The sequence below is a fragment of the Oncorhynchus gorbuscha genome, linkage group LG21 (genome assembly GCF_021184085.1).
Source record: "Oncorhynchus gorbuscha isolate QuinsamMale2020 ecotype Even-year linkage group LG21, OgorEven_v1.0, whole genome shotgun sequence".
Taxonomy (NCBI): domain Eukaryota; kingdom Metazoa; phylum Chordata; class Actinopteri; order Salmoniformes; family Salmonidae; genus Oncorhynchus; species Oncorhynchus gorbuscha.
The window spans coordinates 51,475,812-51,499,306 of NC_060193.1; the positions used below are offsets into that span (position 1 = coordinate 51,475,812).

At 43.0% G+C, this 23,495-nt stretch overlaps 2 protein-coding genes across 3 annotated transcripts; one reads left to right on the top strand and one right to left on the bottom strand.

Moving 5' to 3' along the window:
* Positions 1–324: 324 nt before the first annotated feature.
* LOC124008555 (bile salt export pump-like) lies at positions 325–13,772 on the bottom strand. Its single transcript, XM_046319923.1, has 29 exons — positions 13,514–13,772; positions 13,333–13,412; positions 13,203–13,221; positions 12,766–12,795; positions 12,635–12,686; positions 11,896–12,158; positions 11,318–11,405; positions 11,089–11,222; positions 10,412–10,583; positions 9,971–10,095; positions 9,343–9,517; positions 9,064–9,177; positions 8,829–8,939; positions 8,603–8,728; positions 8,199–8,402; positions 7,638–7,808; positions 7,180–7,381; positions 6,936–7,002; positions 6,659–6,746; positions 6,210–6,383; positions 6,016–6,120; positions 5,595–5,756; positions 5,179–5,382; positions 4,497–4,738; positions 4,164–4,320; positions 3,886–4,083; positions 1,927–2,133; positions 1,225–1,371; positions 325–951 (listed from the first exon to the last, which is right to left on the bottom strand). Exons 2-29 carry the CDS (start codon positions 13,400–13,402, stop codon positions 751–753), a joined length of 4,008 nt encoding a protein of 1,335 aa, XP_046175879.1. The 5' UTR covers positions 13,403–13,412; positions 13,514–13,772; the 3' UTR covers positions 325–750.
* A 1,905-nt stretch (positions 13,773–15,677) lies between these two features.
* Positions 15,678–23,103, top strand: LOC124008627 (retinol dehydrogenase 7-like). 2 transcript variants are annotated; one of them, XM_046320081.1, is made up of 5 exons: positions 15,678–15,714; positions 21,330–21,644; positions 21,850–22,108; positions 22,284–22,447; positions 22,688–23,103. In XM_046320081.1, the coding sequence occupies exons 1-5, from the start codon at positions 15,693–15,695 to the stop codon at positions 22,909–22,911; spliced, it is 984 nt and encodes a 327-aa protein (XP_046176037.1). In that variant the 5' UTR covers positions 15,678–15,692; the 3' UTR covers positions 22,912–23,103. The 2 variants fall into 2 exon arrangements, with proteins under 2 accessions (XP_046176037.1, XP_046176038.1); XM_046320082.1 differs by lacking the exon at positions 15,678–15,714 and adding an exon at positions 16,147–16,281.
* Positions 23,104–23,495: the final 392 nt, after the last annotated feature.

Below are 23,495 nucleotides of genomic sequence, written 5' to 3' on the forward strand. Positions count from 1 at the left end.
CTCATCCAGGTGTCAGGTCAGGGCGTCACGGTGTCAGTCATGGAAGCGTCAACAAGACCCGATGTAGAGAATACTGTAGTACTAGTCTGCCGTACTAGTCTGTAGTACTAGTCTGTGGTACTAGTCTGTCCCAGGCTCTTCAATGAGTCTGTTACCTTAACCTTTGACTAAGGAAAATCAACTGTTATAGAATGTATAATCGTCTGCAAGCAATTTAAATGCACCATATTTGGTTCAAAGAATAAAGGTTCAATTTAAAATCAAAAACATTTTAAAATCACAAATGTATAATGGTAAGCACAGCACAAACGGTCGACAATCGTAAACAGTTACTTCATACCCTCAGTGTAGATATTTATTTATTTATTCTTATTCAATACAGTTAATTACAACAACAAAAAAGTCCAAAGTCTAATATACAAAAGGTAGCCACTCGGACCTGTGTCAATGTACGACCATTAATAGAGCAGAATTATGAACCCCGGGAAAGCCCACCTTGAATACATTTCTTCAACAAAGTCATTGAACTAATCCTTCATGTTGTACACCACAGTATGTACAAGTAATGAATGCATACCAGCCATAGTTCTGTTTAAATGTAACGACAACGAATGAATACACAGCATGACCAATTCAAACTAAAGAATGTGTGACGGTTGACCTGATTCCTTCTGCAAAATAAATACTATATGACCCGGTGTGATAACCTGAACAGGCATTTCCTGGTTTGGCTCCTATAACCCTGAGGAGTTAGCTGATTGGTGCACCGGTGGTGACAAGTTTGTAATAGGCCCCTTTGAGAGCCATGAGCTGGTCATGTGGTCCCTGTTCGATGACGAAGCCCCTGGACATAACGGCGATGATGTCAGAGTTCTGGATGGTGGAGAGACGGTGGGCGATGACGATGCAGGTTCGGCCCTCCCTCGCTTTATCCAGCGCCTCTTGCACCGTCTGTAACGCACGCACGCATACACACACACACACACACACACACACACACACACACAAAGCTTTTAGCTGATTTCACAATCACCCATGACTCACCATGATTACTTGATTACTGCCTCTGCCCCATTCAGGCAAATTGCATGCTTGCCTCGCCTCGTACCAATTCTAAAGCTATTTGGAATTGAAATATCTGTATAAATTGAATCTATCCTTATCAGGTTCAGGACTTCTTCTCCGGCTTGTGGTGATGACAGGCGGTTGTCATGGAGACATTACCTTCTCGCTCTCCGTGTCCAGGGCTGAAGTGGCTTCGTCCAGTAGCAGGATCTTAGGGTCGCGGATGATCGCCCTGGCGATTGCTATACGCTGCTTCTGTCCCCGAGAGAGCTGGGAGCCCTGGGAACCTACGTTGGTGTCGTATTTCTAAAGGGAGAAATTCAAACTTTAAAGACTACTGTGTCAGACAAAGGGCTACAGATGCAGGGTATACTGCGACAGAGTTTTTGTGACTAGAAGTTTGGCACAGAAACTGGACATTTGTATTTGGATCTTAGTGTGCAGGTATCTTTGATAGAAACGAAGATGTTAGAATAACTGGCCACAACTGATTTAAATGCCATATCTAAATCGTTGGCGTTTCCTTCCTAATGGTGCTACAAACTTGCAATTGTGTCTTGTTTTAAGTTAGTACACTGACCGTGTTGTTTTAAGTTAGTACACTGACAGTGTTGTTTTAAGTTAGTACACTGACCGTGTTGTTTTAAGTTAGTACACTGACAGTGTTGTTTTAAGTTAGTACACTGACAGTGTTGTTTTAAGTTAGTACACTGACAGTGTTGTTTTAAGTTAGTACACTGACAGTGTTGTTTTAAGTTAGTACACTGACAGTGTTGTTTTAAGTTAGTACACTGACAGTGTTGTTTTAAGTTAGTACACTGACAGTGTTGTTTTAAGTTAGTACACTGACAGCAGCATTACCTCAGGTAGTGTCATGACAAAGTCGTGGAGCTGGGCATTCTTGGATGCGGAGATGATGTCATTCATGCTGACTTCGCGCAGGTTGTCTCCGTACTTGATGTTGTCTCCGATGCTGCAGTCAAACAGAATGGGCTCCTGGGATACGATGCCGATCTTGGAGCGCAGGTACGAGACGTTGACCTGAGTCGAGTCATGGCCATCAATAATCTGCAATGCAACGTGGAAAATCCAGTCAACTTTCCTGTGAACTAATCCAGCTCCCAGGATACCCCTACCCTCTTTATACCTCTAGAGACATACAGTGCCTTGCGAAAGTATTCGGCCCCCTTGAACTTTGCGACCTTTTGCCACATTTCAGGCTTCAAACATAAAGATATAAAACTGTATTTTTTTGTGAAGAATCAACAACAAGTGGGACACAATCATGAAGTGGAACGACATGTATTGGATATTTCAAACTTTTTTAACAAATCAAAAACTGAAAAATTGGGCGTGCAAAATTATTCAGCCCCTTTACTTTCAGTGCAGCAAACTCTCTCCAGAAGTTCAGTGAGGATCTCTGAATGATCCAAATTACTAATGATGATAAATACAATCCACCTGTGTGTAATCAAGTCTCCGTATAAATGCACCTGCACTGTGATAGTCTCAGAGGTCCGTTAAAAGCGCAGAGAGCATCATGAAGAACAAGGAACACACCAGGCAGGTCCGAGATACTGTTGTGAAGAAGTTTAAAGCCGGATTTGGATACAAAAAGATTTCCCAAGCTTTAAACATCCCAAGGAGCACTGTGCAAGCGATAATATTGAAATGGAAGGAGTATCAGACCACTGCAAATCTACCAAGACCTGGCCGTCCCTCTAAACTTTCAGCTCATACAAGGAGAAGACTGATCAGAGATGCAGCCAAGAGGCCCTTGATCACTCTGGATGAACTGCAGAGATCTACAGCTGAGGTGGGAGACTCTGTCCATAGGACAACAATCAGTCGTATATTGCACAAATCCTTTATGGAAGAGTGGCAAGAAGAAAGCCATTTCTTAAAGATATCCATAAAAAGTGTTGTTTAAAGTTTGCCACAAGCCACCTGGGAGACACACCAAACATGTGGAAAAAGGTGCTCTGGTCAGATGAAACCAAAATTGAACTTTTTGGCAACAATGCAAAACGTTATGTTTGGCGTAAAAGCAACACAGCTCATCAGCCTGAACACACCATCCCCACTGTCAAACATGGTGGTGGCAGCATCATGGTTTGGGCCTGCTTTTCTTCAGCAGGGACAGGGAAGATGGTTAAAATTGATGGGAAGATGGATGGAGCCAAATACAGGACCATTCTGGAAGAAAACCTGATGGAGTCTGCAAAAGACCTGAGACTGGGACGGAGATTTGTCTTCCAACAGGACAATGATCCAAAACATAAAGCAAAATCTACAATGGAATGGTTCAAAAATAAACATATCCAGGTGTTAGAATGGCCAAGTCAAAGTCCAGACCTGAATCCAATCGAGAATCTGTGGAAAGAACTGAAAACTGCTGTTCACAAATGCTCTCCATCCAACCTCACTGAGTTCGAGCTGTTTTGCAAGGAGGAATGGGAAAAAAAGTTCAGTCTCTCGATGTGCAAAACTGATAGAGACATACCCCAAGCGACTTACAACTGTAATCGCAGCAAAAGGTGGCGCTACAAAGTATTAACTTAAGGGGGCTGAATAATTTTGCACGCCCAATTTTTCAGTTTTTGATTTGTTGAAAAAGTTTGAAATATCCAATAAATGTCGTTCCACTTCATGATTGTGTCCCACTTGTTGTTGATTCTTCACAAAAAAATACAGTTTTATATCTTTATGTTTGAAGCCTGAAATGTGGCAAAAGGTCGCAAAGTTCAAGGGGGCCGAATACTTTCGCAAGGCACTGTATATGGGGATATTGCGTGCTGCTGAGATAAACTGAGGACTCACCACTTTGCCCTGGTCGGGGTCATAGAATCTCTCCAGTAGCTGGACGCTGGTGCTCTTCCCACAGCCGCTGCTTCCCACGAAGGCCAGCGTCTGGCCGGGCTTTACCGACACATTGAGGCCGTTCAGCACCTGGATGTCTGGCCGGGTCGGGTACGTGAACTTACAGTCAATGAACTCTAAGTTCCCTCTGAAATCAGGCTGGACGAGAGAGAGAGGGGGGCGTGAGCGAGAGAGAGAGTGAGTGTGTGTTTGTGTGTGCGTGCGCGGGTGACATGTACCCATTTGTCCCCCTCGTTGCTGTAGACGCGGATCTTTGGCACACGGTCGAGGAGCTGGAAAAAACGGGCAGCTGAGATCTTGGCTTTGGCGTAATCTGGGGTGTAGGAAGAGGCTCGGCCCAGCGCTGTGCCACTGGTCACTATGGCTGAGATCACTCTGAACCAATCACAGAGAGACAATGGGGTTTAGTCAAGTTCATATAAAGAAATAAACAAAGGTGGTGGTGGTAGTACAATACATCTTGGACAATGTGATTTCATGGTCTGTTTATATTGTTGACAGGTATGCAGGCAGACAGGCAGACGGACAGGCAGGCAGACAGTTTCTCTCACCTGAAGACCAGGCTGAAGTGGAGGCCCTCCTGGCGCACCAGGTACCCTCCAAACCTGTAGGAGGCGCTGTTGGCCATGAAGACGACACACTGGGCGAAGCCGTAGCAGGCGCCGTACACCTTGGCCTTCTGCTTGGCGGCCTGGTACGGAGCCTCCAGGTGAGCCTCGTACATCTCCACAAAGCGCTGTTCCTTCCCCAGCCCCGCGATGGTGCGGATGTTGTTCAGGGCCTCGCCAGAGATCTACAAAGGATAACACAGAGATGTCACAACCACCCACCACTACCACCTTGTAAGTCTAGAACAGGAAGTAGGAACTGTCTACAGTACAGGGACTACACGCATTATCTCTACCACACTGTAAGATAAGCTCTCCAGTGGGTCTACTGTGAGGAGGTTTCAGGAAGAGCTCACCTGATGTCTATAACAGACATTACAATAGTTACAGGCTGAAATATCTTACAATCTGACACAAGGGAAGTTCTGTGGTCGTGACTTTGCTTGAATGACCCTAACAGAAGCTCTCGAGACACATGTTGATAACGTATTGATAACTCATGTGAGAAGTTAGCGTACAGCCTTGCTTCAATGACAATTCACTTCCAGTCACAGTAGCACTATGTGACTCCAGCCTGTGTTACAAACAGCCCTGGCCAGTGAGTCGGTGGAGTACTGTAGCCTACCCGTCCTGCATCCTCCATGGCCTGTTTGTCCTGCTTGGCGAAGCCAGTGAGCATCTTAGCCTGGAAGCCTCCGGACAAAGCCAGGAATGGCAGAAAGCACAAGATGACCAGGCTGAGCTTCCAGCTGAAGTAGAAGGAAATGATGACGGCAACGCCAATGTTGGTCAGAGAGTTAACGATCATTCCGATCTGAGAGCCAGTGGCCTAGGAGAGAATGGGGGTGCGGTATCAATCAATCAATTTGGGTTCGGAATAGGTTATTTACCCAGAATGCCAGATGGGTGAGGTTGTCTTTTGGGTCTGCTGCATTAGTTCCATAGCACTCCATTAAATCAAGTATTTGAAAGACACTAGTACTATTTGGTCTGGGGTCTGGTAACTGCCCTCTATGAGGACTATATGAGGTCCATACTGACCCCTTGGACCTGGGAGGCATCAGTGGCCAGCCGTGTGGTCAGAGCCCCGGGGCTGTTCCTGTGGTCATCAAACCAGCCCACCTCCTGACCCAACATGGCGTGGAAACCCATCCTCCTCAAGCGCCTTGTCAGCAGCTCCCCAGACTTAGAGAAGGCATAGCCCTGGGGGAGACACCGACACCATCAGATCAGGTTAAGGGAAATGAATGACAGAGTTTAGAGAAGCAGGAGAAAGGATCCGGTTGATGTGAAGATTAAGAAAGGTGAACATAAAGGATGGGAGGGAGGGAGGGGGAGGGAGGGAGGGAGGGAGGGAGGGAGGGAGGGAGGGAGGGAGGGAGGGAGGGAGGGAGGGAGGGGGAGGGAGGGAGGGAGGGAGGGAGGGAGGGAGGGAGGGAGGGAGGGAGGGAGGGACATGTACTTGGAGCATCTGGGTGATGAAGGAAGTCACTCCGACCAGCACAAAGAACATGCAGATGCCATTGATCTCCCTCCTCTGAGCCTCTGGGTCTGGTATGGAGAATGTCTACAGCAACACACACATACACTGATTAAGCTAATGAACCGATATTCGATGAAGACTGTCTTGGTCAATACTAGAGCCCTCCACCTTACTGCCAGAATCTGACTGAAGAGCAGAGAGTACACTGGGTTGACTCCTCCGTTGACAGCAGCTCCGATGGTTCCAAACAGCATGTAGGGCCATTCAGGGGCATTGTACTTCAGGATCCTGGTCACTGGAGCAGGCTCAACTTGCTCCTCCACCTCTTCCTCCTCCACAAAGGCACTCTGGACACATTAAGACATATATATATATATATATATATATATATATATATATATATATATATACACACACGTGTATGGACTATGGATACATGCATAACAAATGCACACATGTAAACTGTAGATTACCTCTCTCTCTCTCTCTCTCTCTCTCTCTCTCTCTCTCTCTCTCTCTCTCTCTCTCTCTCTCTCTCCCTCTCTCCCTCTCTCCCTCTCTCCCTCTCTCTCTCTCTCTCTCTCTCTCACACAAAAACACACACAAAAACACACACACAGACCTTGCCAGCGTCTGCCTGAGATATGAAGGATTCTGCTTCTGGAATGAGGTTGGACAGCTGTGAGCGGGTCCTCTTCCTGATTGAGGATCTGCACAACAACAGACAAGCACCAAGTCAACGCACTACCGAGACGCAAAATGACACCGTCAGTCAGCATTCTGGCACAAAATGTCTGCCGTGCAACCCAGATGTGTGTCGGATTCACTGTAACCAGATATGAGTGAGGCCTTGTGAAAAGGATGTGAAGTGCATCATGAGAGACGTAGTTCTACAGTACCTGAAACTGGCCCTGTAACTCCCGGCCCTGGATAAACTCTTCGGCTCTGGCTCGTCATTCCCCGCCACTGACACAGGCAAAAGGAAGGAGGTTATTATACAAAATGTTTTAAGAAATGTTTTGTTAAAAGTGTTCCTGCACATTCATTTCTCTCTTAATACTTTTTATGTTGACAAAAGTGTGAGCAAGTCAACTTTAGAATTTTGGCAGAGGATGGGGATGCATTGATCTCATAGGGACCTACTCTGTCTGGCCTTCTGGTTGAGAGCCTTGTCTCCTTGGCTTTGTAGGGTGACCAGAGTGAAGTAAACACCCTTCCTCTCCAGCAGCTCATCATGCTTGCCCCTCTCCACCGCCCGCCCATGCTCGTAGCCCACGATCACGTCCGCGTTCTTAATGGTGGACAGGCGATGGGCTATGGAGATGGTGGTGCGGCCATTGCGTACCTTATAGGAGATAAACACGAGACCGTTATCCTACCTGGCTACTGTAAATATGGTTATTTTCATGGTTGTTTTTCTACCATTTGTCACATACTTAGGTCTGATCCTGTTGTATGAAAGATGATACAGGAACACAATCTATCATCAGAGTTATCCTAACTATTATTACTATAATGAATTGATCCTAGCAGAGATACTTCCTGGTCACTTCCTGCTTTATTTAGGGAATATGGTGCTATTTGGGATGCAGCCCACTCACTTTGTCCAGTGCCTCCTGTACCACAGCCTCACTCTCATTGTCCAGAGCGGAGGTGGCCATGTCCAGCAGTAGGATCCGGGGGTTCCTGACCAAGGCCCGGGCGATGGCGATACGCTGCTTCTGACCGCCGCTCATCTGACCTCCACCCTCTCCCACCAGCGTGTCAAATTTCTGTTTCACCAATCACAAGTCTTTATGTCATTGAACTGAAAGGCCATGTGACAGTAGATAGACAGTAGACAGTAGATGTTGACATTTTTAAGCCTTTGAAAAACACTGGAGACAAAAGTCACAAATAAGTAGTCTGGGTTCCAGACCGGACTATCGTTGTCATGTTAGTGTAACAGTTTTCCTTCCGTCCCTCTCCTCGCCCCTGCCTGGGCTTGAACCAGGGACCCTCTGCCCACATCAACAACTGACACCCTCGAAGCATCGTTACCTATTGCTCCATAAAAGCCGCGAAACAACTACTTCAAGGTCTCCCCCAGCTAACTAGCTAGCCATTTCACACCGGTTACACTAGCCCTCAATGTATAGCACGCTAAATGCTGTCAACCTCACCTGTGGTAGGTCCATGATAAAGTTGTAGGCATTAGCCTCCTTGGTGGCGTGGATGATGTCATCCAGGTTGACTCCGGGGCGACCGTAGCGGATGTTCTCTGCGATGGTTGTGGCAAACAGCACAGGCTCCTGCTCCACGACGCCCATCAACGAGCGTAGCCATTGGATGTTCAGGCCTCTGATGTCATGGCCATCCAAGGTCACCTGAGACAAGGCATAAACAAGGAGAAAGATAGAATGGGAGGGAGAAAAAAAGGGACATTTAAAATGTCTCTACACTATTTCCTCTAAAGACTCTCTCAGTGATACACTTTAGTGGAGGTGCACTTTTGTACTGATAGAAGTAGTATTATTTTACTAATGTGTTACATCATGTTAAATATATGTCAGGGAAGATAACATACCATGCCCTCCTTGGGGTCATAGAAACGTTGGATGAGCTGCACGGCGGTACTCTTCCCAGCTCCACTGGGCCCCACAAAGGCGGTCGTCTCGCCAGAATTCACTGCTACACTCAGCTTGTCCAGGATCTGGCAAGACACAAAGCAAATTACAGACTGCATCTTTACGGAAATATTCCACAATAATCAGATGCATGTCGTCGTTATAGGAAATACTAAGCCACAGTACCACGACTTCAGGTCTGGATGGGTAGTGAAAGGTGACGTTATGGAACTCAATGTCCCCTTTGACCTTGTCCAGTTTGTACCCTGCTTCTGAGAGGCAGTCGATGTCCGGCTCCTAGGCACAGTGACACAGCCAGACAAATGGCAGTGTTAACCCCCAGGGCTGTGTAAAGTGAGCTTACACACACACAGTGAATTGAATGCTCAATGAAATTCTCCAACAATGTTGAGATTCCCACCCTGTCGATGGTCTCAAAGATGATGGTAGCAGCTCCTCTTCCTGCAGCAAATGCCTCCAGACATGGAGATGCCTGCCCTAAGTTCAGGGCTGCTATCAGCACACCAAAGAAAACCTGCGATGACAGACAAGACAGATGCACAGGACAGATGAGGTGGATCATTATGTTTTAAGCTCTTACCGTTTATTATTCATTCATAAACCAAAGAAATTTGATTCACAGTCTATAGCTGAACTACATATACTTCATGGTGTTGGCCGTATGTTTACTAAATAGCACCTGTAACAGTGTTCCGGGGCTGTACTCCTGTGTGTCCACCACTAGGCTGGATCCGTACCAGAAGGCCAGGGCGTAACACAGGAAGATGATAAACCACATGTAGCCTGTGAAGAAGCCCATGATCAGGCCCTTCCTGATGCCCCAACGCTGAGCTGAGATCAGGTTCTTGTCATACCTGGGAGAGAGAGAGAAAGGGACAGAGGGTTAAAGATGCAATCCGGGATCTTAAGCACGACAAAATCGTAACATATCATACAAAATCCAACAAACACTTGTGATTTTTTTTTTTGCAGGATTGGAATTATACAATTGGATGACGTAGTACACAAAAAACAGGGGCCTGTTTTGGCTCGTGAGCACTACTTTCAAAACGACTTGCTGAAATTATACAAAAGTTCTGGAGAGTCCCTTTAAACTGGGATAGAGGCCCAGCACTCAATATAATATGTAAGGTGGTGCTACTAGTTGCCCCTTAAGGAGAAAACAATGAATGGAATTTAACAGTATATAGTGAGGTTGATCAAGGTAAAGAATGCCAAATCTGTCTGGCGAGTATTGGCACTTACAAATTCAGCAAATAGCTAAAGGAGAAATTGTTAGGTCAGTTTCTGCCATGCTATTATATTACCTTTCCACTTCCTTTAGCTCTCCTCCGAAAGCAGCCACTGTTCTGATGGAGGTGAGCACCTCGTCGGCCACGGCTCCAGCCTTAGCATAGGCCTGCAGCTCCTGACCCGTCAGCTTGGCCACAAACTAGACGAGAGCAGAGGTGGTAGGTAGAAAGGTGCAGTCAGTACAGTACACTTACTAACTCCCACATCAATGGAGCTCATTGAGAATCGACACATAGTAAATTAACAATGTAAGTTATAGGCCTAGTCCTAATACTCATAAATGAGCTTTCCTTGTCGCCTTTAACTTTCATTGTCTCCTTTACTAAGTGACCACTAGTAAATTGCTTTCATCTATCCATTCCTAACAGAGTTAAACGGAGAGGAGGGAAGGAAAGGGACCGTTTCAGTTTATTGGGACAGGAAGTGACCACATTGATTGACATTGACCATCCTACCAGAGCCATGAGGGCGGCCCCGACTCCAATTAGAGGGCTGGCTGCGATGATGACGAGCGTTAACTTCCATCCCTTCACAAAGCCCATTGCAAAACCGCACACGAAGGTGGTGAAGCGCTGGATAAAGATGCTCACTTGATCCGCAATGGCGTCATTGATCTTGTTGATGTCACTGTGAAATAGCGGAGCACACCACAGACAGAGACATGAGAGTCATTAGCGTTTTTCCAGGTCAGGTCAAATTCAAGAACAACTACAGATATATATTCTTAATTTGGGCCAGTTTGCTAAAGCAGAAAAATAATCCTGCAGCAACAGGCAATGTGAATTATTATGTGGACCATAATTAATGGACATTTTTGTAGGAATTAATACATGTTTTGTTAGGGCAAATAAAGTCTGAAATTTCAACGCCACAACCAGGGAACAAAATTATTGGATCCGAGTACCTGTATACTTTATAGAACTGCAGAATTTCCCTAACAGTTCTTTTTAAAACTCAAATACACTACAATTTTATATTTCCTGCTGTGCAGGAAAATTCTCAGCAACTAAAGAGTGATCAAATTAAGATCCTACATCTGTACTGGTCCTAAGCATGTTAGGAAATGCAAATGTTCCCAGAAATGTTTCTATTAAAACCTAACAGGGGAATTTGGTCTGTGTTTTTCTCTTACTCTGACATGCGTGTGTTTAACTCTCCAGTCGAGTTGCAGTCGAACCAGCCGATCTCCATCCTCATCACCTTCCTGAAGTACATCTTTCTGATGATCTGGATCTGTCGCGCTGCAGACGTCACCCACAACGAGATCTAAAAGAGAAATAAGGCATTCAAAGCAATCGAGATCTAGCGCTCTGTCATCAAACTGCTTGAACTCAGTATGTTGATGCAAACGATATACTTACTTGAAGGTATCCTAGCAAGAAAACTGCGCATCCAATGGCAACGTAATAGTAAGCAAAATTGGTCATCTCATACTCAATGTCCAGGAGCCTGAAAATGAGTGTCATACAGATGTAGGATTTTAATTTCAGCCAGTTTGCTCCAGCAGGAAAATAATCCTGCAGTTACAGGGAATGTGAATTATTATGTGGATTTTAATTAATTTACATTTTTGTAGGGGTTGTTACATTTTGTTGTAAGGGAAAATCAAGTCTGACATTTCAAAGTGGAATTATAGCCATCAGAAGCTTTATTAAACCTTGAATACACTACAGGTTTTACATGTCATGCATCGCAGGAAAGTTTTCCTGCAAATTAAGAGTCTACATCTGTACACAAATTACAAAAGACAACAGCTTGAGACAACAAGAAGACCCTAACCTTACCCTAAAATACATAAAGAGACAATTTTCCCTGTGCCCATGACAGTAGGCTACTATAGTTGTCAAATAAAATACATCTTTCTATCCTTAATCCTTGATATAGAAATTCCATGTACAGCAATGTCCTACTCTTGTGCGCAGCAACGAATAGGACTTACCCGCATGTTAAATTCTTCATCTTATCAGTGTTATTGCTGTCCAGCCAGTCTGTCCATGCTGACTGGTTCTTCCACTGTATGGTGTTGTTGATACATTCCTTCCTGGGGTCCAGGAGCTCCTGTAACTCAATGTCGTACTCGATGAAGGTGTCGGTGAGCATCCCGAACACCAGCAGCATGAGAGGCTGGGCGGAACCGTGGAGGAAGGCACACACACTACCCCCCACCATCATCAGGATCTCCCGGCATGTGGCGAAACGGAACTGCAAATACACACACACACCAAACACACACACACACACACAACCAACCAATGGATCAGTCATCACAACACGTGTTGTGATAATCTGACCTACCGTCTCAGTATGTACTACCTGGACAAAATATGCATGCTTTAATCACTGCAACCATGTAGATTTTAATATTGTCATTGCCACAACAAAGGCACCCCATTGGAACCTGCCTGTGTGTGATACGTCTGGCCCATGAAGCTCCATTCTCATATTGTACTACCATTCTTATACCCGTTTCTGAAGATTTCCAATCCAGTTGTGGTTTAAAGTTCTTATGTATAGGAGTTATGAACCAGCTCTCCCACACATGAGATAACATAAAAACATCTGCATGTGACCTTCACACAACACAACACAACCACACAGGGAATTCACTGAAGGAACCATAGAGCTAGATACTGTTTTGTTTCATCTCTATGAAAAGAAACACAAATAAAATACTTCACCAGCTGAAAGAAGCCAATCCTGATAGCAGCTTCCTTCTTCTTGTTTGGAGACCTGGGACAATCACAGAGAAATGAGTCAAAGCCTAAAGGACATGGAGGGGGAATAATGTAAGGGGAGAAGAGAGACTTACTTTGTGTCCTGTTTCGGGTTCCCCATCATCCTGCAGCAAATAAAAAAAGAACATACTATTATTTAAATGTGACCTTGTTTTTATGTGTCACAATTCTGAGAAACATTATAGGAAATCGGCTCCAGAGTGGCGCAGTGGTCTAAGGCACCGCATCTCAGTGTTAGAGGCGTCACTACAGACCCTGGTTCGATTCCAGGCTGTATCACAACCGGCTGGGATTGGGAGTCCCATAGTGTGGCGCACAATTGTCCAGGTTTGGCCAGGGTAGGCCATCATTGTAAATAAGAATTTGTTCTTAACTGACTTGCCTGGTTAAATGTTAAAATCCATAAACTTCTTTTGTTTATTTTATCAATTTTACCAACAAGAACACAAACCACACAGAATATAAGTCATGACAAGTGTTTGTTTTTTAAATCTGAGGAAGATGCACTTACATGTATGCGTCGTTCGGTTCTGTAATAAAGAGATGATAAAGAAATATTATACTTTTCAAAAGCATTGTTTATGTCAGGGAAATGACAGTAAAATGATGCATTGAACATAATCATATTTATGCAGGTGTACCTTCATCAAAACCATTGTTTTCTTCTCCCAGCTTTTTGATGCTGTATAATTTCACTGATCCGGCAGGCATCCTGGACTGTCTACAATACATTTGTAAGAGGAAAGATATATAATAAAAATAAATTACAAAGCCAAAATACATCCCATTTGAAATGTATTGTATTGTCACTGAGATACCTACCAACTTGTTGTTTCCCAAATCCAATAAAAAAACAACGTATCTCCTCTTTGCACTAAAATCCTTTTGGATTCTGCTTCTTTACATTATAGCCAATCCAATTGTACAGTACACTAATGGTCTCCAGTCCGTACTAAGACATGTGCAGCCGAGTCCACCTGACAGCCTGGTGCCACCACTGTGTGTTTGTAGAGATGGTAGGTGGTCACTGATAGTGGGTAAAGAATAGACTGATAGGGTAACTGTGGGCTGGAAGAGGCTGAGGCCCTCTGCACCACGTACTTATTGAACAAACAAGCCAGGTCCAGGCTGGAACTTGGGGTCATACGATCGTGTTTAGAGGTAAGTGTCCTGTCGGCTCGCACTGCCCAAGGGGCCGATGACCCAGCTATGCAAAGAGTAGGAGAGAGCATGGTACAAAAAACAATCCAGACTACATAGCTCTCCTTGCAATGAAAAGGAATCAGGTCAAATCACTTGCATATCAGGGTTTTACACTTGCAATTGCACACACGGTGATGTGTGTTTTTCTTACTTTCGACCATAAATTAGGGCTAAATGGATGTTATGAGAATGTCAGATATTCATTTTCAAGAATACATAACAAGTCATGATATTAAGCCACAATCACCATCACAATCTGAGGTATGCCTACTTTTGTTCTAGGATTTTTTTTAAGTGATCAAAGACCATGGCAAAATATATAAGACATCCATCGATGATTGGGCTCAGTGTTACACATTCATCGTATCATATTGATTACTTCTAAAGATATTACAGTTTATCGACCCTTCTGCATGTAAACACAAACCGTGTGCGAAGACAGAATACTTTCCAAGAGTTGAAGCTAAGTCAAACAACTTCCAGGTCATCACCCTCAGGGCTACTGTCCTCTTCAGTCCTAAACAAGCCAATATGATCTGTCTGAAATTATGGTCATACATTTCTGTTTCATTTGCATTTTAGCAGTCTTGTCATAACAGGTTTTCTCCTAACTGGGATGTTTTACCTTAACACTGTTGCTTTTATTTGCTTTCATGGGGTTGGGAAGCCATTACTAACGAGCAACAACACTTCCAATTTGAGACCACAACCTTATTCAAGGAGTAGTACTTTAACTCAAACCAATTTTCCTTTTTGTTTGTGAATTGCAACTGTAAATGGTATGTTCTCTCTCACCATTGGGAAGCAGCTGAATAGGCCTGTGACACAGTGCTTGTGAAGGCTACTGACAGGTGAGGGAAAGGTTCTGGAAACATGCTTGTGAAACATGTCCAAATAAGCGAACAGTTTGTTACGTGATGATTAACTCCCAAAGTAAGTAGTGTTGCCCATTATAGCAACATTATGATAATTGACATTGCAGACCATTACAGGCCACTGCAAGCATTGTTCCTGCTCTATTGTAAACTATGGCTATTCAAATGGATTGGCAGATAGTCATGTTTACTGACTACTAATACAGCTTGCCTAGATCAGACCTACCTACTTGTAGTGTATTGGAGGTTTAAAAAGGCTTCTGAAGATTGTAATTTACACTTTGAAATTTCAGACTTGATTTTCCCATACGAAAAATGTATCAAGCCCTACAAAAATGTACATGAATTATAATCCACATAATAATGAACATTTCTTGTTGCTGTGGGATCCTTTTCCTGCTGTAGCAAACAGCCTCATTTAAGAACCTAGGATGAGCAGAAATGATTTATATTATTGATAATGCCCATTTTCAATAGCCCACAAGTATTTGCCACCATCTAGTGATCATTGTAATACAAGGCATGACCTTGAGTTAGTATTGAGTTGAACTACACTGAACCAAAATATAAACGCAACATGCAAGAAATATTATTGAGTTACAGTTCATATAAGGAAATCAGTCTATTGAAATTAATTAATTAGGCCCTAATCTATGGATATCACATGACTGGACAGGGGAGTAGCCATGGGTGGGCATAGGCCAATCCACTTGTGAGCAAAGCCCAGCCAATCAGAATGAGTTTTTCCCCACAAAAGGGCTTTATTATAGACGGAAATACAACTAAATTTCATCAGCTGTCCGGGTGGCTGGTCTCAGACGATCTCGCAGGTGAAGAAGTCGGATATGGAGGTCCTGGGCTGGCGTGGTTGAACATGGTCTGCCATTGTGAGGCCGTTTGGACATACTGCCAAATTCTCTAAAATGACGTTGGAGGCAGCTTATGGTAGAGAAATTAACATTAAATTATCTGGCAACAGCTCTGGTGGACATTCCTGCAGTCAGCACGCAATTGCACGCTCCCTCAAAACTTGCATTGTGTGACGAAACTGCACATTTTAATGACCTTTTATTGTCCCCAGCACAAGGTGAACCTGTGTAAAGATTATGCTGTTTAATCAGCTTTTTGACATGACACACCTGTCAGGAGGATGGATTATCTTGGGAAAGGAGAAATGCTCACTAATTGGGATGAAAACAAATGTATGCACAAAATTTGAGATAAATAAGCTTTTTGTACATATGGAACATTTTGGGATCTTTTATTTCAACTCAGGAAACATGAGACCAACACTTTACATGAGTATGTCAAGAGTCAAGAGTGATGTTAAGAAGTTTGAAGTTCCTACCAAACGATATCTAATCAAATCATTGTTGACCTTGTTAACTCTAATGACATAACTTGGCTCCGATTGGCCAGTGCTAGACATGTGACGTCCTCGGGCAGAGTTTGGTCTTGGGTAGTTTCTGAAAACTGTTACTTTGTTGCGCTGGTAAGGAACCTCTCCAACAGGTACGACTTCAATATTCCACCAGACTGTAATCTTCTTGAACATGCAAAAGTTGAGGATAGGCTATCAATCATAATCTATCATAATTTATCGAACAAATGTTTATTATTATGTAATGTGCAGGGCTTTCAATTATGTAATGCGCCCTAACTTTCCATATTTTGTTATTTGAAACATCGAACGCTTGCATTTAACATGATATTCACATTACAATCAAATGGGAATGTAGGAGTGTTTCACTTATTCCTTCCAGTTTATTTGAACCACATTTTTAATAGTATTTGTTAGTTGTGGTTTAAATGACCTTTGGCAAGTTTTGCAATTGATTACAAATAGCAATTGCACAAGACAGCCCACAGTGCACATTGAAACCGGTGTTGTGCCAGAACCCCTCCCCATTTATATTGTCCTTAATTTTGTGGCTAGAGTCAAATACTTTCTGTAGCACACATCAGAGTCAAATACTTTCTATAGGACAAACTTCACGCAACCGAAATTAATAATTAATGTATATGTGTTATATTAAACAAAGAGGGAGTAAAATGTTGGCAAGCAATAAACATTTCAGAACGGGACCTTGCCGGGGATGGTACGGGGCGTCCCCGGGTGCGTGCGGGCGCTAAAGGAGGGGTTCGACCAGAGCGCCATACAAGCCAGAACTGCCACATACACTTGAAACAAATAGCCTAAATGAAAACTGTTGACAAAAAAATGCTTTCTGCTACCAAGATCAGTGAAATGTAGGTTTAACTGACAACGAAGTGAAAGAGCAGAAATCTCAACTAGCAAGCAAGTCGCAGCAATGAATAAGGGGGATTCGGGCAGGGTGAGATCTTAGGCACAACACCGGCATTAATAAGTGTTGATCCTTGCTCTGTTCAATCCTGACTCTGTCATTCCATGCGCTTCAATGAACTCTCCCTGAATGTGGTTGATCTTAAAATTATTTTACTGATTATCTTATAGCTACAATAATATTATTACTATAAGCTACTGTTATAGGATGCATATTAGTGATGAACTGTAAAAGGCAGGTGCTATCATCCCACTTGATTTATGTCTAACCTCATATTGTGTAATGTGCGTATTTCTGTAACTTCCCGTGATGACCCTGGCATTTTGTTTGGTATACTGAGGAATGGGGGGTGGAGCTGGGTAGATGTGACTAGGGCTGTGGCGGTCACGACATTTCGTCAGCCAGTGATTGTTAAGCAAATAACTATTGGTCTCACAGTAATTGACCATTAAATGAACATAAACACATTTAGCATCTCCTGGCTTCCATACATTTTAAATAGCCTAATAAATCCATGTAATAGAGTAATAATTCAAGGTAAAGATACCTTAATAGAAAATGACCCAAGTAAAAGTGAAAGTCATCCAGTAAAATCCTACTTGAGTAAAAATATACTTAAATATATTTAAGTATCAAAAGTAAATGTAATTGCTAAAATATATCTAAGTATCAAAAGTTAAATTATAAATCATTTCAAATTCCTTTCATTAAGCAAACCACATGGCACTATTTTCTTGTTTTTTACATTTACGGATAGCCAGGGGCACACTCCAACACTCAGAAATAATTTAGAAACAAAGCATTTGTGTTTAGTGAGTCCTCCGGATCAGATACAGTAGGGATGACCAGGTATTTTCTCTTTAAGTGCGTGAATTAGACAATTTTCCTGTCCTGGCAGGAAAAGGGGGATGCTTGCAACATCTCAAGACAATCGTCAGGAAGTTAAAGCTTGGTTGCTAATGGTGATCCCAAGCATACTTCCAAAGTTGGGGCAAAATGGCTTAAGGACAACAAAGTTAAGGTATTGGAGTGGTCATCACAAAACCCTGACCTCAATCCTATAGAAAATTTGTGGGCACAACTGAAAAAGTATGTGCGAGTAAGGAGGCCTACAAACTTGACTCAGTTACACCATCTCTGTCAGGAGGAATGGGCCAAAATTTACCCAACTTATTGTGAGAAAATTGTGGAAGTCTACCCAAAATGTTTGACCCAAGTTAAACAATTTAAAGGCAATGCTACCAAATACTAACTGAGTGTATGTAAACGTCTGACCCACTGGGAATGTGATGAAAGAAATAAAAGCTGTAATAAATCATTCTCTCTACTATTATTCAAACATTTCACATTCTTAAAATAAAGTAATGATCCTAACTGACCTAAGACAGGGAAGTTTTACTCAGATTAAATGTCTGGAAGTCAAAAACTGGGTTTAAATGTATTTAAATGAGTTTAAGGTGTATGTAAACTTCCGAATTCAACTGTACATTTGTCTTATTTTATTGAGTTTGTCCATAAGGCCTATGTTTGTCCATTTGCCATATATGATCATAGGAAGTCGGCTTCCGAACCCAAAAGTCAGTGAACCATGTGCAAATGGCATATATAATGTCGAGATGGCCTATATACTGACCAAATGATATATATCACTATGTTAAGCCCTAAATCAACCTATAAGGTCTATTTGTCATGTTTGGTCATAGGAAGTCAGAATTTCTCATTGGTGTTAATTCAGCATGTCCATTTTGTAATGGGAAGTCCTTATAGATATACATTGGCAATGGACACTGTCAACTTGCAGAAGAGCATGTTCACACTGACATTATAGCATATGTGCAATAGACACAGTCCATTCTCTCGTTGGTGTTGATTTCAGCCCGTCCATTTGGTGATGGTAAATCCCTCATTAAAAACATTGGAAATGTACAAATGTACACTGTCCACTTGCAATGTATTACAATAGGCATTTACCATCACAAATTGGACATGCTCTAATATACTACTGAAATGCCCAATTGTCTGGCTCGTTGAACTCGGGATGGCCTAGAAGTGATAGTGGTTCCACTCCATCGCTTATTGGTGTTGATTTCAGCCTGTCCATTTAGTGATGGTAAATCCCTCATTAAATACATTGGAAATGTACACTATCCATTTGCAATATAAAATGTACAATGCCAATATATTATACTGCCATCAAGTCAGCCATCAGTCAATAAGATATCATTCTGACACCAAACTTATACATACTGACACCAAACTCACTTTGTCCAAATCTTTTAGAAGCCAACTATCAAATATTTCAGAGCCGGCCCACAATTCGTTGCTCCTTCAGTTAAAGCCATAAAAAAACATAAACAACATAGTTACATTCGAGCTGTGGGTCCAGTTCTGACATTATGTGTAGGCCTAGCTGAGGCGACCTGAATCCTGAGTTTCGGATCTATAGGTCATTCAGAGCCCGAGCAGCGACCTTAATTAGTGCTGAAAATGCACTTTCTCATTGCTACCTAGCCCCTGAAAGAGCTATCGGCCAGAAACGTGTATGGTCCATCTCTATGGGCCGAGGCGGTTTCAATGCACCAAGTCTTGTGATTCTGGGACTTTTCTAAATGTCGTCATTTTCGAATTGAAGATATGGCAAATGGACAAGGCTGTTTCTCGGCCTGAGAACCTTCTAGAGCTACATATCTCACTGTGCACTACTGGCTTAAGCTCTAGAACAGGTTTATAAAGTTTCAGAGCTCTAGGTCTAGCGGTTCTTTGATGGTTCGAATGCCGATAACTATTGCAGGCTCTGTGTGTCTGTAAGCCCCACACTGTGTCTCACCATGTTTGTTTTAGCATCATGAACTACGATAGATAAATGTTTAGTTCTATTTTTCCTTACACCGTAGGTTTATGTACTTTGACGTGGTCAAATTAGTGCTGTATTACCGTTTTCAACCTTTAATCGCACAAAATGTGCATTAACTCAAAGAGCGTTGTGGTCTCGACGTCACCACTGTGCTCACCGAGTTTCATCTTTGAAGTCTTTTCCATTTACGAGAAACGGCCATGTCCATTTGGTGATGAAATATCCATTTGCAATATACAGCCAGTCGCCATCTAGTGGAATATTCCAGTACAAGAGAACATTTTCTATTAAAACAAAATTATATTGCGGAACAGAGTGTCCTGGAAACTTTAGTTTTGGAATTCCCGGAAGCCCGGGCCCCGGAGGGCGACCCGAGGCTGTCGGCCTATTTTAACATAACCCCTGCGGACGTCTAGTAAGGGACTGTCCATTTGCCATGTGGAAATCCTCATTGATCAGATGGGAAATAACGCAAGGGTCCCTTCATGTATGTTAGGTCCTGAGGCTATGCCAATTGGATTTGGGCTATACTAGTTCATTTAGCAGACAAGATTTACTTATAATTCCGTGGCATTATTTTATATTATGAAGAGGACAATTGAACAAAGCTGAATAAAATATAAATATTTTTTCCAAATTATTTGAAAGAGTGCACACATGTTGAGCAGTTAACAAATAAATAGGTACTCCTATATGGTTAATTTAGAGTTATTAATGTAACTTTAGTTGTTCTACAAATGTTGGGCTATTTGTTTAGATTTTTAATACATTGTAAGGTTGCATGATGAGACTCTAATGATGATTTGAAAAAAGTTGCTTAAAAGGCATGAGCTCTGCTTTGTTTTTTACGCAGGGTGTACACACTCCAATTGTAACTCATTCCCAATATGACAAGCACTTGATAATGCCTCGAATTTCACAGCGGAATCCTGTGACTGTAATGCACCTTTAAAAAATCCATGCTTTTTGAGGCCCAGAGTGCTGCGTTGTGCCCTTCTCCCTGAGTGTGCTGCGCAATCTACACGGCTCTAAGTTAAGACAGACCCATCGGGGACGCAACTATGTGCATCCTTATCCAATTCCGAGGTGCATATTGAAGATATTGGAAGAACTGTACACATTTACTTTTCATCAGCCAACAAGATGAGTAGGCCTAACGAACAGCAAAATCACTAGCCTATGTCTACTATCCCCCATAGTACAAAAGTCGACTATTCAATTCTGTGCGAGAAATAAATATTCAAAACATAGTCTGGGACAGTTGTGGGATGCGATAGATCCCAATTTTTTTAAATTTTTTAATGCAATGTGGCTGACACAACAGATCAGAACCTTTAGCTTAAAATGTTGATAAACAAGAGATTACTTATTAAAAGGCTGTCTGTCTCATCCTGTCCCAGACATGTTTCTGTACCTCCTTGGACTGGTGGTGTTTTACTACCTGTACCGCTGGTTCCGGGAGATCCCCAGAGTCCCAGACAAAGGAGACAAATATGTCTACATCACGGGGTGTGACTCTGGTTTCGGCAACCTACTGGCCAGACATCTGGACGAGCTGGGTTTCTGTGTGATCGCATCCTGCTTCACAGAGAAGGGAGAGGAAGATCTGAGGAAGGCCTGTTCAGGCAGATTCACCACCCTCCACCTGGATGTCAAAAAGAACGAGAGCGTCGACAAAGCAGCCACTTTGATTAAAGACAAAGTTGGGGCTAGGGGTGAGTGTCAGTGTTTATATTGAAAAGCAAACAGTCCTATCATCATCATTTGTTTCAAGTTATACCAATCAAATTATGCAATATTACCAGTTCAGTTGACATTCATGTTAGTGCCGGAATCTTTGTCCTTATGTCCTCTTCTTACCAAACACCTGTGAATATAATGGCTGTTCATAGAGCTACCTAATGACCTGTCACCTTCTAGGCCTATGGGCTGTGGTGAACAATGCAGGTGTGGCCATCCCCTCGGCCCCCTGTGATTGGCTGACCATTGATGACTACAAGTCCATGCTGGACGTGAACCTGAACGGGGTCATCGCAGTCACCCTGAGTGTGCTGCCCCTCATCAAGAAGGCCAGGGGTCGCGTGGTCAACGTAGCCAGTGTGTTCGGCAGGATCAGTCCAGTCGGAGGACCTTACACTGTGTCTAAGTATGGAGTGGAGGCCTTCAATGACAGTCTCAGGTGAAACAAGAACATTATCCTATCCATGCCATATTTTTTACCAGTGTTTTTAAAAAATGTTTTACATATATTCAGTAATCTAGCAATGGTGAACCATAAGCAATACAACTTTGACTGTTTGACTTGATGAAACTATAAAAACCTGTAACAGAAGTTTTGTTACCTTGTTTTTCAGGAGAAACATGGTACCTTTCGGAGTCAAAGTCCTCTGCATTGAGCCAGGCTTTTTCAAGACCACCGTGACTGACTCGATAGTCCTGGGGAAAAGCATCAAGCAGCTGTGGGAGAAGATGCCACAAGAAGTCAGAGATGATTATGGACCTGATTATTTGGACAAGGGTAAATATAAGTTTTATTTTCTTACATTCTAGAATGTATCCATTTACACAAATGTTTTATTTATCCTATGCAAAATATGGCCATTTTTTTATTCTGTCTGCCCACTGTGACACCCAGTCTTTCAAAGGATTTGATCTATTCAGAAAGCATTATTCACCCGATGTTCTAGTGAAAGTGGCCATCTTGAATAGCTAAAGGCAAACATGTAACATGGTTCCTAACCTTCCCTGTCCCTTCTAGTGGACGTGATGATGAGGGAGAAGCTTGCCAAGATGTCCGACGCCGACCTGATGAAGGTGGTGAGCTGTATGGAGCACGCTGTCGCTGCAGTCCGTCCTCGCACCCGCTACTCGCCAGGGTGGGACGCCAAGCTCTTCTGGATCCCTATGTCCTACATGCCAACCGGGTTCGTTGACTGGCTACTGCTCAAGGAAGCCATCCTACCAGCCAAGGCTGTCAACTAAGGCTGATTCAAGATTGTCAGTGTTTATGCTGTCAGAACAAATACTTGATTGTGCTGTGCTACTGATTGTCTTTAATGAATATAACACTTTTGTACCGTACGGTCTGCAGGGCGAAATACAGTATGATGTATGCTTTGCTAGACATTGTTTAACCTCTGACCTGTAACAAAAAAATTAAAGCCATAATTGATATTTGGTTGCACTTGTTTCCCCTCTTTTATTCAGTGCATTCTCCATGCCAGTATCAAAGATGGTGGATAACTGAAGATAGTTCACTCAGACCATTCATCATTGGAAAAAAATTCAGTTACAGTTTACTTAAGGGAATGGCTCTACCATATACACCAATTCAATCGCAGCTGGGTCTGGTCTACTTAATTCATGGACTTCCATTGAAACAGAACATTTGTGGGATGTCTCGCTTCCTCTTCCATCTCTGGCCAGTATGACATGGGCCGTGTTGGGTTGGTCTTTGAAAACTTTACAAGATAAATGGGGATTAAGATCAAGGTCTGAGTATCTTTGTCCTTGGTGTGCTAATATTGGTATGATGAAGGAAACCTGCACCTGGAGGGAAGTGACCA